The 15,411-nt window shown below is 46.7% G+C and overlaps 1 protein-coding gene across 3 annotated transcripts in view; it reads left to right on the plus strand.

Moving 5' to 3' along the window:
• Window positions 1-301: 301 nt before the first annotated feature.
• The window catches only part of PIAS4 (protein inhibitor of activated STAT 4), a 44,300-nt gene continuing 29,190 nt past the window's right edge, over window positions 302-15,411 (plus strand). The window contains exons 1-2 of one of the 3 annotated variants that reach the window (XM_087703384.1): window positions 302-372; window positions 14,786-15,257. In XM_087703384.1, coding sequence (XP_087559510.1) covers window positions 346-372; window positions 14,786-15,257 — 499 coding nt within the window. In that variant the 5' untranslated portion in view covers window positions 302-345. Of the gene's footprint in view, window positions 377-5,606; window positions 6,096-14,785; window positions 15,258-15,411 lie in introns of those variants that run through there. The other 2 variants (XM_087703385.1, XM_087703386.1) reach the window with 2 other exon arrangements.

Raw genomic sequence — 15,411 nt, forward strand, 5'->3', positions numbered from 1 at the left:
CAGGGGAAGACGGCCGGCTGGGACAACCCCCTCCCCACCAGCTTTTCCTAGGCGCATGCGCGCTTCTGGGGCGGATGGTGGGGAGAAAAGCGGGCAAAGTCCAGACGGGTAAAAGGCGCCGCGGCGGCCATAGCGCATGCGCCCCGGAGCGCTTGCTGGCGGTGTTAAGCGCCGGCCTCGCCGGCCGCCTTTTCTGCGCAGGCGCCGCGGGCCGGCGAGCCTCGGGATTGGCTGGCGGCGGCCTCGTCACGTGAGGGCAGCGGCTCTTCCCCCTTTCTCTGCACCCTCCCTCCCTCCCTCCCCTCCCTCCACCTGTCCCCGGCGCGTTGGACGCTGGAAGCCAAGATGGCGGCGGAGCTGGTGGAGGCGAAAGTGAGTGAGTGAAAAGAGGCGGAAGGGACCGGGAAGGAAGCGGGGAGCGGGCCGAAGCAAGGGCGCCTTCCCTTCGCCCCCGGGGGACGTTGTGGGGGAGGGGAAAAAAGCCCGCTGCGTCTTTCTGTCAGAGCCCCCCCACAGGGGAGGGTCGGGGGCGTGGCCAAAGGGGAGGGGACCTCCTCCCGGGCGCCGCAGGCTCCGCCCTCTGACCCCGAGGGAGCCTCCGCTGACCCCCTTACCCCCTCCCCGATGTCCATCCCACCCCCCCACCCCCGGCATCCTTCTCCTCCGGTCACCGACCCATGGCAGGACCCTCCCCACTTTTCCAAAGGGAAGGGGGGGTTCACCCAATGCAGCCCTCCCTCATCCCCTCTGAGGGCGCTCAGGGGGTCCCAGCAAACCTGGGAGTCAAGTGGGGAATGGTCTCTGGGCAAGTCCGAGGATCGAAGGAGCGGGGTCCTGGTCCACTTCAAGGGGACAAAGCCTGGGTTGTCAGGGGAGGGAGAGGGCTGCCCAGCCCTATGAGGATGGAGCAGAAGGTCCCAGGAGGGGGACCCTCAGGAGATGACTTGGGGGTCAGGTGCCTCAACTAAGCTCTGGTGTTGTATCTGCAGTTGTGTGTGTGTGTGTGTATACACACATACACACACATGTGTGCCTATGTATATATGTATGCATATATGTGCGTGTGTGTGTGTATATATCACCCTCACTTTAGACATTGTCTGTCTACTGCAGGATGAAGGCCTGCATGTTTTCACATATCTGTCTATCATCTCTCTCTCTCTCTCTCTCTCTCATCTATCTTTCTCTATCATCTGTCTATCATCCCTCTCTCTCATCTATCTGTCTATCATCGATCATCTCTCTCCCCCTCTCTCTTATCTATCTATCTATCTATCTATCTATCTATCTATCTATCTATCTATCTCTATCTATCTATCTATCTATCTATCTATCTTTATCATGTCTCATCTCCTATCTATCTATCTATCTATCTATCTATCTATCTATCTATCTATCTATCTATCTCTATCATCTGTCTATCATCTCTCTCTCTCATCCATCCATCCATCCATCTCTCTCTCTCTCTCGTCTGTCTATCATCTATCTCTCATCTATCTATCTATCTATCTATCATCTATCTATCATATCTATCTATCTATCTATCTATCTATCTATCTCATCTATCTCATCTCTATATGTCAACTATCTGTCATCTGTATGTCTTATTTTCCTACTTACCTACGTATCTCTCTCTCTCTCACTCTGTCTCATCTTTCTGTCTACTATCTGTAATCTATATCTATCTATCAATCATCTGTCTATCTATCTATGTACCTTACCTACCTAATCCTTGCCTTAAAAAAGTTCGCTTAGTGACCAAAGTTCCAACAGTACTGAAAAAAGTGACCCAGGATCTTTTTTTCGCACTTATCACCATTGCGGCATCCCCAGGGTCATGTGATCAAATTTCAGACGCTTGGCAAGCGATTCATATTTATGACGGTGGCAGTGTCCTGGGGTCATGTGATCCCCTTTTGCAACCTTCTGACAAGCAAAGCCAATGAGGAAGCTGGACTCGTTGATCAGTATGTTACTAACTTAATAACTGCAGCGATTTCCGTAACAGCGGCAGCAAGATAGGTCGTAAACGGGGGCAAAATGCACTTCACATATATCTCTCTTAGCCAGAAACAGTTCTGAGTTCAATTGTGGTCATCAGTCAAGAATTATATTTGTTTGTATGTATGTATGTTTATATGTTCCTGTGGAATCTCACAAAGATAGAAGAGACAAATCACCCTTCAGACTTTTACTTCCTTACCCATATGTTTGGGATGACAACGACAAATGGACAGCTTTAATAATATATATTTTAAAAGTATATCTGGAGTCGAAAGCACCTGCTAAATTCAACCCCTCGTATTTCTAATATCTACGGAGATTCTCAACCATCCAAGTTATGATCGTCTCAAAGATGCTTTTTCCAAAAAGCAACTGGATTTTCTTTGAGGTTTTTCCCCCCCTTTGAAACCCTTTTCCTTCTTACCCAAGAAGCTCCTTCAGTTCTACCATAATTGAAGTTAGAACTGAAGAAGCATAATAACAGATATTGGAAGGGAACCTCGGAGATCTTCTAGCCCAACTCCCTAATCAAGCTTTTGGGATGGGAAGGAAAATGTTTCCAAAGGGGGAGAAAAACAAGGAAGTTCAGTTGCCCTTTTGTAAAAAGCTTCTTTGGGACTTTGTACTTATAGGCTGCTTTTGACTGCTGCTTTTACCCGTAATTTAAGAACGACAAAAGCCATTGGAGTGTCTTTGTGTTGCCTCCTGAAAGCAAATGTGTGCCAGTTTTTCCTAGGTGGTGTGCCCCCAAACAACCTGTTTTGTGGGGTTCCTATGCTAGCTTGTGGCTCAGTAGCTAAGGTGCTGAACTTGTCGATGAGAAAGGTCAGCAGTTTGGCGGTTTGAATCCCTAGTGCTGCGTAACGGAGTGAGCTCCCGTTACTTGTCCCAGCTTCTGCCAACCTACCGTGTTTTCCCCAAAATAAGACAGGGTCTTATTTTCTTTTGACCCCCGAAATAAGCGCTTGGCCTTATTTTCAGGGAGGTCTTACTATTTTTGAGGTGCAGGAGGTGGCGAGTGTGGTCACCTCATGGCTGCTGCTGTGTTGCAATATTTTCAGGGAGGGCTTATTTTCAGGGGAGGGTTTATTTTAGCGCATGCGCTCAAAAGCCCGATTGGGCTTATTATCCGGGGAGGTCTTATTTTCAGGGAAACAGGGTAGCAGTTGGAAAGCACGTAAAAATGCAAGTAGAAAAATAGGGGCCACCTTTGATGGGAAGGTAACAGCCTTTGGTGTTTAGTCATGGTGGCCACATGACCACAGAGACGTCTTTCGAGAGCGCTGGCTCTTCGGCTTTGAAACGGAGATGAGCACTGCCCCCTAGAGTCAGGTAGCACATATGTGCAGAGCGAACCTTTAACTTTACTTATGCTAGCTGTGAGGGTAAACATGCCTTTGCCCTCATGGCTGGTCCTCGACTTAACGACCACAATTGAGCCAAAAATGTCCATCCCTAAGCAAGGGAGTTGTTAAGTGAGCTTTGTCCCATTTTACGACCTTTCATGCCACACTTGTTAAGTGAAACATGGCAGTTACTAAATTAGTAAATGATCACAATTGAGTCACAAAATTTCTGTTGGTAAGCCAGAGAGTTGTTGAGTGAGCTTTGTCCCATTTTACCACCTTTCTTGCAGCAGTTGTTAAATGAATCACTGTCATTAAGTTAGTAATAGGGTTGTTAAGTGAATCTGACTTCCCCATTGTCGTTCGTTGTCAGAAGGTCTCAAAGCAGGATCACGTGACCACAGGACACTAAAGCCGTCATAAATACATGCCAGTTGCCAAGTGTCTAAATTTTGATCGTGTGATCGTGGGGAATGACGCTGCAATGGTCATAAGTGTGAAAAACTGTCCTAAGTCGCTTTTTTCAGTGCCGTTGTAACTTTGAACCGTCACTAAACCAATGGTTGTAAGTTGGGGACGGCCTGCATTAACTTAAAAACTTTAGCTCGCATCTTTTCTAAATTATTATATATATATATATATATATATATATATATATATATATATATATATATATATATATATATATATATATCAGATTTTTCTCTGTCATCAGGCTGTGTATCTGGTTAGAGTAATCGTGGGCCTGTATTATATAAAAGTAAAATACATTAATTATATAAATCGAAGTATAGAGGCTCAGCTTCCTCTCCGTATACTGAGAGCTAAATCTTCCATGGAGAACTGGAGGTGAGAACAGTGCTTCATTATTCACAGTGCTTTCGAGAGGGATTTTTGTTTTAATGCCTATTTTAATTAGTTGGCTCCCCCACCCCTTTCTGTTCAGTGTTCATTTCCATGGACTTCGTTGTTCCTAATTAAGGCAGGCTAAATTATAATAAAATACATGAGTGATTTGAAACTTTACAGTATATACTTGGTCTTACGAAGCCGACTCAATAAGCTGCTATTCGCAGCATTATAATAAAGTATATGAGTGATTTGAAACTTTACAGTATATACTTGGTCTTACGAAGCCGACTCAATAAGCTGCTATTCGCAGCATATTTGACTCAAAGCGGTCACAGTTAAAAAGTACATCAGTCAAGAAACGCTCCAAGATATCTAGAGGTGAAACAGTTTTAACTAGAATTACATTAAAGTTAAGAGGATCCAGCCACTGATCATTGTCACCGGTAATATAGATTGTAAACAAGGTTTTAAAAATACGAAGGGTAGATTATTTAGGAAAAAAGCAGCTTAGTGGTTTTAATATCTGTTAAAAGTGGTTTGGAATTAAAATAGAATAATAAGAGTTGGAAGGGACCCTGGAGGTCTTCTAGTCCAACCCCTCTGCTTAGGCAGGAAGCCCTATACCACTTCAGACAAATGGATATCCAACATTTTCTTTAAAACCTCCAGTGTTTTCTTAAAAACCTCCAGAGCATTTACAACTTTGGGAGGCAAGTTGTTTTCACTGATTTATTGTTCTCACAGGAAATTTTTCCTCGGTTCTAAGTGGCTTCTCTCCTTGATTAGTTTCCACCCATTGCTTTTTGTCCTGCCCTCAGGTGCTTTGGAGAATAGTTGGGATTTTGGAGAATTGTTGGGATTTGAACTTGAATCCGTTCAGAAAGTGGTTGGAAACACACAGTGAAGAGTGTTTTTTTTTGTGAAAACTTGAAAGTTGCGTGTTACACATTTGTTGAGCAGAGTGAGTTTCATAGGGCATATACGTCTTGACTTAGAACAGTTAATTTAGTGACCATTCGAAGTTACCGCACCACTGAAAAAAATGTACTCACGTCCACTTTTCACACTTAACAACCGGTGCAGCATGCCCACAGTCAATGTGATCCAGATTCAGACACTTACCAGCTGACATGTATTTATGACGGTTGCAGCGTCCCCTTTTGCGACCTCCTGGCCAGCCAAATCAAGGGGGAATCCAGCTTACCTTAACAACCATGTTGTTAATTTAACAACTGCAATGATTCATTTAACGACCGTGGCAAGAAAAGGACCCAGATTGTTGGGGGCAAGATGCCGACTCCGAAAACCTCTTTGAGGGGGTTGCAAAGCAAGTGCTGTTTCTATTGAACAACTGTTTTGCTTAGCAACGGAAACTTAGGGCCCAACTGTGGGTCGTAAGTTGAGGACTACCTGTTCACCTATGGAAATATCAGTACCCCGTAGCTATAATTCTTTCCAAAGGAAAATAATCCGTTTAAACTTCGGTCTGGTTTCTTCTGTCTTATTTTTTGCATGAAGTGCTGTTGTGGCCTCACTTTTTTGTCTTGCCTTTTGTGTGAAGCTGTTGAATTTTCACAGCATTTCTCTGTTCTGTGACTCTGTGATTCTCCAGCTCAAGCGAGGTTTTCAGGGAAGCTATTTAATAACCTCTATCTCTGTTTTTTTTTGTTTTAAAAAAAAAAAGCATCCCAAGAATTGATCTCTTTATCTTCAAAAGATGAACAAGCTTTGCCTAACAGCAATAGCTAATCTCTTTTTTCCTTTGATGAAGGAAGCCACTTGTTTTGATTGTCCACGTGAAGGAACAAAACTGCTTTCTGGATTGTGATGTGACGTTAAAGAAAATGTTTGGAAAGGGAATGTGTAAACTCAGGGCTATGATAGATCGGTCAGGTAACCTTCGACTTACGACTCTCTGTTTAGTGACCGTTCAGAGTTAGAACAGCACTGAGAAAAGTATGATTTAGGACCATTTTTCACACTTAACGACCACTGCACCACCCCCACGTTCACGTGATGTGAATTCGGACGCTTGGCAACAACTGACTCGTATTTGTGACGGTCGCAATGTGACCCGGGGCCACGCAATCCCCTTTTGCTATCTTCTGAGGAGCAATGAAGAAGCCGGATTCACTTAACAACCGTGTTAGTAATTGAACAACTGTGCTGATTTGCTTAACACTGGTGGCTGAGAAAGGTGGTAAAATGGGGGCAAGACTGCTTGTAAAATTGCCTCGCTTAGCGATGGGAGTTTTGGGCTCCATTGTGGTTGTAAGTCAAGGACTCCTTGAATTCTTGTGAAGTTAAAAAAAAAATACAGCTTTCTTCAGTGGAACCTAAAAAATTTCCACCCCATTAACAGAAGAAAAATTAGCTAAGCAAAAGATAGGGAGTGGCTCTTATCACAGTTAAATTCTGTACAGGTAGTCCTCGACTTACGACAGTTCATTTAGTGACTGTTTGAAGTTACAACAGCACTGAAAAACTTACATCTGTTTTCCACACTTATGACCGTTGCGGCATCTCCGTGAACCCCTGATCAAAACTCAGATGTTTGGCCACTGTCTCGTATTTGTGACAGTTGCACAAATGTCCCCGCGGGGGGTGCGTCATGTGATCCTCTTTTACGACCTCCCGGCGCAGCAATTTCAACGGGGAAGCCAGATTCACTTAACAACCGCGTTGCTAATTTTAACAACTGCGGTGAGTCACTGAACAACCACGGCAGGAAAACCCAAAGGTGTTTTTTTTTTGTTTTTTAACAGCCAACTGGATTTTCTGGTTTTTCTTTGAAGACCTTTCGTTTCTCGTCCCAGAAGCTGCTTCCGCCCTGAGTCGGTAGGGAAGTTTGTTAGAATATTCATGACTGGGAGAGACATGGTAACAAGGCCAGCCAATAAATAGGCATAGCAACTAAATCAGCCAATGGGAGCTTTAAACAGATCTGAGTCTGTGCTGAGAATCGGAACTGAAACTACTCCGTCTGCTCTGAACTCTGAACTGAAACCTCCTCTCTGCTGTGTTGCTACCGCCTGTGTTTGCTTGTAACTCAGTGTTTCTCAACCTTGGCAACTTGAAGATGTCTGGACTTCAACTCCCCAGAATTCCCCAGCCAGCGAATGCTGGCTGGGGAATTCTGGGAGTTGAAGTCCAGACATCTTCAAGTTGCCAAGGTTGAGAAACACTGTTGTAACTACTACCATGTTGGAGAAAACCTATATTGGTATTGTGCATTTATTCATCCGTTACGTATATAAAGAAGTTAATGGATCCAGCTGAATCGGTTATCTGTGGGTGCTTTCTGGATTTGATTTTTCTGCAACGAACTCTTGACAGAATCGGAGCAGAATAAGTTTTTTCGGACGAGAAGCAAAACGTCTTCAAAGAAAAACCAGAAAATCTCATTTGCCTCTTGGCAAAAAAAAATAAAAATAAATCACCTTTGGGACAACCCTGACTGAGAATTCCCGTAGACAAACAGCAGGAGAAAAAAATCGTAAAATGGAACGGAGCTCATTGAGCAAATGCCTCACTCAGCGACAGAAATCTTAGGCCCCATTGTGGTCATAAGTGAGGACTAGCCTATGTTGTAAGCTTGCTGGCCATTTTGTTGTTTTTTTTTTCCCTCCACAAATTTCACCCTCGGCCTGGTCATGCGGAGGTATATAAATAGTTGTATATCTTAAGGCGTTGCTGGAGATCGTGGTCCTTGCGTGAAAACCTCGCCAAGAGAAAAGCAGGAAAGCCTCGCTTAACAACCTCCCCTCCTATGAGCGACGACGTTACGAAGGTCCGCTGGAACAGCTTTATGGGCCATAAAACACTCCCCAGACATCATAAATCCTCACTCTGCTCACCCAGCCGTCCCAACTTTAAGACCCATCGTACACTCTGCACCACTGCAATTCGCAAGGTTTTTAAAAAAATGCTGGCTTTCAGCCCCAAAAACGGCCATTCGAAAGAACAGATTCGCATAAAGACTGCTGCATTTGCTTAATGCTTGCTTAACAACCACTGCAGGGGGAAAAAAAGCCAGAAATGTAGTTCTTAGGGTTTAAATCCTTAAACAAGACATTTTTTTATCTGCCTGAACTTTAAATTTTTAGCTAGACTCTCCCCCCCGCCCCCCAAAAATCAAAATTTTAAATGAACTGGACATTTACCCCTTTAAAAACCCATGGTAAAAGCTGCTACCCTTTCATTTTCAATTTTTTTAAAACCACTCCAGGAAAAGAAACCTAGTATTGTGATCTGCAATGCCATAGAAAGCCCAAACTCATTCTCATCCTTTCTCTCTCTCTCTCTTTCCCTCTCCCTCTCTCCCCCTCTCTCTCCATACATACGTACATGTACACAAACACACACATAAGCATATACACCAAATGATTTATGGCTGCAATTCCTGGATTAATTATGCTCAGAAATCGAGGGCTATCTGCATAGAGGTGGTCCTTGACTTACAACCACGACGGAGCCCTAAATCTCTGCTGCTAAGCGAAACATTTTTTAAGTGAGTTTTGTCTCCTTTCTTGCCACCGTTGTTAAGGGAATTGCTGCTGTTGTTACTGTTGAAATAAAAATCCATCTGGTTCAGTTCCAGGTTTTTTTTTTTGGCCCGGGGGGGGGGGGGGGGAGACATTGGAAGCATGGAGACTGATTGGAAAGATGGTTTAATGATGAAGCAGAACCCACATGTCATTCTGGGCAGCCGACCAAATGGAGTTGAGAGTGGGTGGGTTTTTTGTACCCTCTCTTGGGCTTCGAACTGGAGCTTCCTGTTCCTGTGCAAGAATATGTATTCTATTGGCTGCTGTCAGGTTCCCATGGGGCTATGCAGGGGTCACAGCTGAGGTTGTCGGAGATACGTTTGGTTTAACCTTGCTGGGTGATGCCATGTCCTTAGCAAATTTTGAAAGGAAGTGAGCCCTGCTGCTAGAGCGGTAATCCTATTATTGTATTTTTCGGACTATAAGATGCACCTTTTTGTCTCCCCAAAGGGAGTGAAAATGTCTGTGCATCTTATAGACTGAATATTGCCTAGCTCTGCCCACCCACATCTCCCTTTTTTGGGCCCGTTTTTGAGGGGGGGGTTTTGGCCTGTTTTCAGGACTTTTTTCGACCGTTTTCGGGACTTTTTTTGGTCCATTTTGAGGCTTTTTTCAGCCCATTTTTTTGGCTTTTTTCAGCCCATTTTTAGGCTTTTTCCAGCCTGTTTTTTTTTGGGGGGGGGAATGGCCAAAAAAAGCTTCAAAACGGTCCAAAGAAGTCTCGAAAACAGGCTGAAAAAAGTCTCAAAAAAGCCTTGAAAACGGCCTGGAAAAAGCATAAAAATGGGCTGAAAAAAGTTTCAAAACGAGCCAAAAAAGCTTCAAAAATGGACTGAAAAAAGGCTCAGAAAAGACCCCAAAAGCCTTGAAAATGGGTAGAAAAAAGCTGGAAAAGGGCCGAAAAAAGGCCCCCAGAAGGGCTGAAAATACGGTGTGCGGAGGCCCAAAAAGCTCTTTGGGGGAGGCTGTTTTTCCTCTTCTAATTTTAGGTGCGTCTTATAGTCAGGTGCATTTTATAATCTGAAAAATTCGGTATGTCCTGGAGGGTCATGTCTTAATCCTATCCCCAGGAGCTGAAGGTCTAATTGTCTTGTAGATAGGCTGGCCCAGTCCTGCTCAATGGGCACCAAATACCTGCTGGGGAGCCCTCAACTTGCGACCACATCGAGCCCAAAATTTCAAGTTGCTAAGTGAGACACTTATGATGTGAATTTCGCCCCATTTTACTTGCCGTAGCGGTTAAGTGATTCCCTGCCGTTGTTAAATGAGTCACATGGTTGTTAAGGCGAATCCGGCTTCCCCATTGGCTTTGCTGGTCAGAAGGTCACAAAAGGGGATCATGTGACCCCCCCAGGAGGCTGCGACTGTCGTAAATGTGAATCAGTGGCCAAGCATCTGAATTTTTATCAGGTGACCACGAGGATGCTGCAGTGGTCGTAAGCATGAAAAAACAGTCATAAGTCACTTTTTTAAAGTGCCGTTGTAACTTCGGTCAAGTCCACGAACAGGCACTTGAGGGTAGGACAAGAAGCAATGGGTGGAAACTAATCAAGGAAAGAAGCAACTTAGAACTAAGGAGAAATTCAGACAGAAATTGTTCAGACAGAACAATTAATCAGTGGAACAGAAGTTGCCTCCAGGATTGTGAATGCCCCAACACTGAAAGTCTTTAAGAAGATTCTGGATAGCCATTTGTCTGAAACAGTATAGGGTTTCCTGCCTAGGCAGGGGGTTGGACTAGAAGACCTCCAAGGTCCCTTCCAACTCTGCTATTGTATTGTATTGTATTATCATCAGCATCTCGGTTATGAAGTGAGTTGGGCTTTCCTCATTGACTTTGCTTGTCAGGAAGTCTCAAAGGATTTCACAGATTTAACTTGGAAGAGGGATCTTGGAGGTCATCTAGTCCAACCCCCAGCCCAAGCAGGAGACTGTGTACAGAGCAGCAGTCAGAAATGGTGCAGGGCCAGGATGGCAAACCTGTGGCATGCGTGCCACAGGTGGCACATGGAACCATACTTGGTGTCACGGCAGTCCTCCGCATGCGCGCACCAGCCAGCTAATTTTTCGCCCTTCTGGAGTGCCAAGGGAGGCCGTTTCCACCCTCCCAAGGCTTCAGGAGAGCTTCCAGAGGCTGAGGAGGGCGAAAAACGGCCTCAATGGGCCAACTGGAAGCTCGGAAACGATCCATTTCCCACTGGGGGAGGCCATTGTCGCCCTCCCCGGGCTTCAGGAAAGCCTTCGGAGCCTGGAGAGGGGTGTTGGGTGCATGCGCAAGTATGTGGAGATTGAGGGGGCGTGCGCGCGCAATAAAAGGAAGAAAAGGATTTGCCATCACTGCTGTAGGGTTCTCCTGCTCGGGTGGCATGATCCCGCGACCTTCGGCCACTGCCCCCGTCATAAATGTGAGTCAGTGGCCAACGCGTCTGAATTACGATTCTGTGACCATGGGGACGCTGCCACGGTCGTAAGTGTAAGACGCAGCCTCCTAAGTCACTTTTGTTTAGCCCCGTTGTAACTTTCACAAATGTGCTTTCACAAATGAAGCCCACCACTTCCACAGCCCACTTTCGAATGGGCTGCAACCCCCGCAGAGTGCCACGGAACTGTGGTAGTGGTGGGAGGGAATTGGCACCCCTGTCCTTGTGCAACTCTTGTTGAGGATGTGAATTGTGTCTCCGTGATTGTCGTTCCCACCGGGACTCTATCCTTGTGACGATGGTTTCGATGGGCAGAAAGGGGGCAAATTCTGGAGCGAGAACCATTGCTAAAATAAATAGGTTTATTTATCTAGGCTTTAAGCTTGGCTTTGGAGATATTTTGCAAAAGCAAGGACGGGGAAAGGAGCCAGAAGGAGATTGGCTTCCGGAACTGTTATTTTATTTTTTTTATTTTTTTTAAAAAGCTAGGAGTTGCCCAGGAAACTGGTATAAGGGATAGAGCCAAGTGTTGACTTTGGCCAACCCCGATCTTCCCATTCTGCAGCGCAGCCTTAGGATACAAAAATAAAAAGACTCCAAGGCCCTAAACAGACTGCAGAGAAGAGCAAGAGAGATGATAAAAAGGGTTTTGTACAAAGAATGTCTAAAGCAGTGTTTCTCAACCTTGGCGACTTTTAAGTCTTGTGGACTTCAACTCCCAGAATCCCCCAGCCTGCGCAGCGGGCTGGGGAATTCTGGGAGTTGAAGTCCACAAGACTTAAAAGTCTGGAGGGCATCCGAGGTGGGGGCAGGTTTTCGCCCTCCCCAGGCTCCTAGAAAGCCTCTAGAGCCTGGGGAGGGTGAAAAAACCACTGCAAAAGCGGAGGGCGCACACATGCACGCAAAGGGGGGGGGTCGCACACATGCACACAGGGGGCATGTGCATAGCATTATGGGTGTGGCATGCCAGCGTACAGCAAACACCACCACCCCCCTGTGCTCACCCCGCTTTTGGCACGGCGGCCGAAAAAGATTCGCCATCACTGATCTAGAGGAAGCCACGAGAACATTCCCCACAAATTGAAAAACGCTTCCAGATGAAAGCAACGCTGGCTGCCTTGCTCGTGAATTATATATTAGAGCTGTGCAGCAGTTTGGATTCATTGCTGGGAAGATCTTTCAGTGCGTTGAGGGACCTAAACCCGGCCCTTGGCTGCCACTTCTTAAACCAGGGGACTGCAACTTGCGGCTCGGGAGCTGCATGTGGCTCTTTCATCCCTCTGCTGCGGCTCCCTGTCACCAGTCGGCACTACAATTTTGAGAGGAGCTTCTGATTTTTTGGGAGGGGGGTTGGGGAGAAGCAGGGCGCGCTGGGAGGAGACTCTATGGCAAGGGGCGGGTTTTCCGGCCAGCTCCACAATTGATAGGGCTTTCAGTTAGGACAGGTAGAGGAAAAAGGATGCTGCACTAGGAGGAGACTCTATGGTGGAGGAGCCGGACTTCTAGTCGGCTCCAGAATTGAACGCGGAACTTCCAGTTAGGACCTTTGTGGCTCTTTGAGTGCTTAAGGTCGCCGACCCCTGTCTTAAACCAAACACAGGAAGTCCTCTACTTAACAACAGTTCATTCAGTGACTGATCAAAAGTTATAACGGCACTGAAAAAAAAATGAGCCACAAAAGTTTTTCACACTTCTGACGGTTGTAACGTCCCCACCGCCCTGGCGGTTTACATTGGGATGCCTGACAACTGACTCGCGTTTAGGACGGGGGCAGTATCCCAGAGGGGTCACGTGATCCCCTCTTGCGACCTCCCGACGAAACCAAGAAACCGTGGCAAAGCCGGATCCACTTAACAACTGGGCGACTCGTTTGCCAGCCGCGGTGATTCGCCAAACAGCAACGGGGCGAGAAAAGTCGTGAAATGGAGCGAAACTCGCTTGGCACATTTTCTTAACACAAGTTTTGGGCTCGGTTGTGCTTGTGGACTACAACCGTGCATCTTTTGTGGCAGCAGGAAGGCGGGTGGGTCGTCGTGGGAAAAAATAAAATCCACTTATAGAGCAGGGAGGGCTAACCTTTTTGTCATCGCAGGTCCAAACTACGCACGTAGACCCACAATGCACAGCGCTAGCAACACACACACACACATGCACACACCCGCAGCTTGACTCCTGCTCATGCGCATGTGACACCCTCTGCGCTCTGCTCTCCCCCACTTGTGAGCGTACAACCCCCCCCCCCGCTCTGCTCTCCCCCGTGCATTCGTGCACGACTCCCTGCGCTCCATTTTAGGCGTAGTAGACCGCCCTACAGCCGCCTGGGACTAACAATGGGCTCCTCCTGTCTCCCGCGTACGTGCTTGACCTCTCCGCCCCCACGCGTATGCACGTGATCCCAAAAATCCAGCTGGCAGGCGGAAGGCACACACACATGCGTGGTGGAGCTGAGCCGGTGCGCCAGCTCGTGTGCCCACAGAGAGGGCTCTGCGTGCCACCTGTGCCAGGCAGGTTCGCCATCACGGTGATAAGAGTATTTTCAGTCTCTGCTTAAATATCTCCAGAGCTTTTCTCTTCCAATTAGGACATTTTTCTGAGGTCTATCCAGAACACAGGGGGTCCTTGACTTACGAACACCATTGAGCCCAAAATTTAGGTGAAACAATCGTTAAGTGATCTTTGGCTCATTGTATGAATTTTCTTGCCACTGTGGTTGAGTGAATCCCTGTGGCTCTTCGGTTATTCACAAGGTTGTGAAGTGAAGGTGTCTCCCCCGTTGACTTGGCGGGTCAGAAGGTCGCAAAAGGCAGTCGGTCACCTGACTCCGAGACCCTTCAAAGGTCATAAATATGAGTCATTTGTCAAGTGTCTCAATTAGGATGACGTGTTCATGCAGATTCTATCATCTATCTATCTATCTATCTATCTATCTATCTATCTATCTATCTATCTATCATCTATCTATCTTATCTATATCTATCCCTCCCTCTCTCTTTCTCTCCCTCTCCCTCCTCTCTCCATTTCTCTCTCTGTCCCTCTCTGTCTATCCATCTCTCTCTTTTTGTCTTTCTCTCTCCTTCCTTCTCTTTATTCCTTTTTCTCTCCTTCCCTCCCTCTCTATCCATCTCTATCCATCTATTTCTTTGTCTCCCTCTCTCCCTATCTATCCATCCCTCCATCTATCTATCCATCTATCTCTCTTTCTTCCTCCCTCTCTTTTTCCCCCCCTCTCTCTATCCATCTTTCTCTCTCCCTCTCTCTCTATCCTCTCTATTTCTCTTTCTCACCCTCCCTCTCCTCTCTCTCTTTCTCCCTCCCTCTCTTTCTCCATCTCTATCCAGCTCTCTCTATCCCTCTTTCTCGCCCTCCCTCTCTCTCTATCCATCTCTGTCTATCTATCATCTAGCTCTCTCTCTTTTTCTCTCTCCCCCTCCCTCCCTCTATCCTTCTCTCTCTTTCATTCTCCCTCCCCCCCCCTATATCTAAAATTTTGCAGGGGTGATGAATTTGTTGAATGGTCATAGAGAACTTGGGCTAGAACGAACTTTCTCTGATGGATTATTTTTTTTTTGATATCAAGGCTTGTTCTGTCTTGTCTGTTCTCCCATCTCGTTCGCAGAACATGGTGATGAGCTTCCGGGTTTCCGACTTGCAGATGTTGTTAGGATTTGTGGGCCGGAGCAAAAGCGGACTCAAACACGAACTGGTCACCCGGGCTTTGCAACTGGTCCAGTTTGACTGTAGCCCGGAACTCTTCAAGAAGATAAAAGAGATCTATGAGACTCGATATGCCAAGATCTCCGAACCGGGACAAACCCCCCAGCAGCAGCAACCGCAGCAGCCGCTCCCGCCCCCCACACAGCACCGACCTCCTTCCGAAACCCTTCCCATCCATTCGTCTTACGACCGCAACAGCGCGGTAAACAGGACTGGTCTTTCTACTACCCCCAACATAGACTATCCCTCGCTCTACGGAAAGTATTTAAACGGACTCGGACGGTTGCCGGTCAAACCAGTGAAGCCTGAAGTCCGGTTGGTGAAGCTTCCCTTCTACACTATCTTGGATGAACTGTTGAAGCCCACAGAACTCGGTGAGTTGGGCCCGGATGATCGCCGGCGGCCCTGGAGGCCTGGCCTTCCAGGTTCGCAGATGGAGGTGGGAACGGACCCGGATGGGGTCTGGAGGAGAAGACCCATCTACCAGGCCTCCTTTGCTCTTTCCCTTTCTTCACTTAGAAGTTGCGG

The sequence above is a fragment of the Thamnophis sirtalis genome, unplaced genomic scaffold (genome assembly GCF_051295495.1).
Source record: "Thamnophis sirtalis isolate CommonGarterSnake01/CBP01778 unplaced genomic scaffold, rThaSir2_p1.2 scaffold_1, whole genome shotgun sequence".
NCBI classification, from domain to species: Eukaryota; Metazoa; Chordata; class Lepidosauria; order Squamata; family Natricidae; genus Thamnophis; species Thamnophis sirtalis.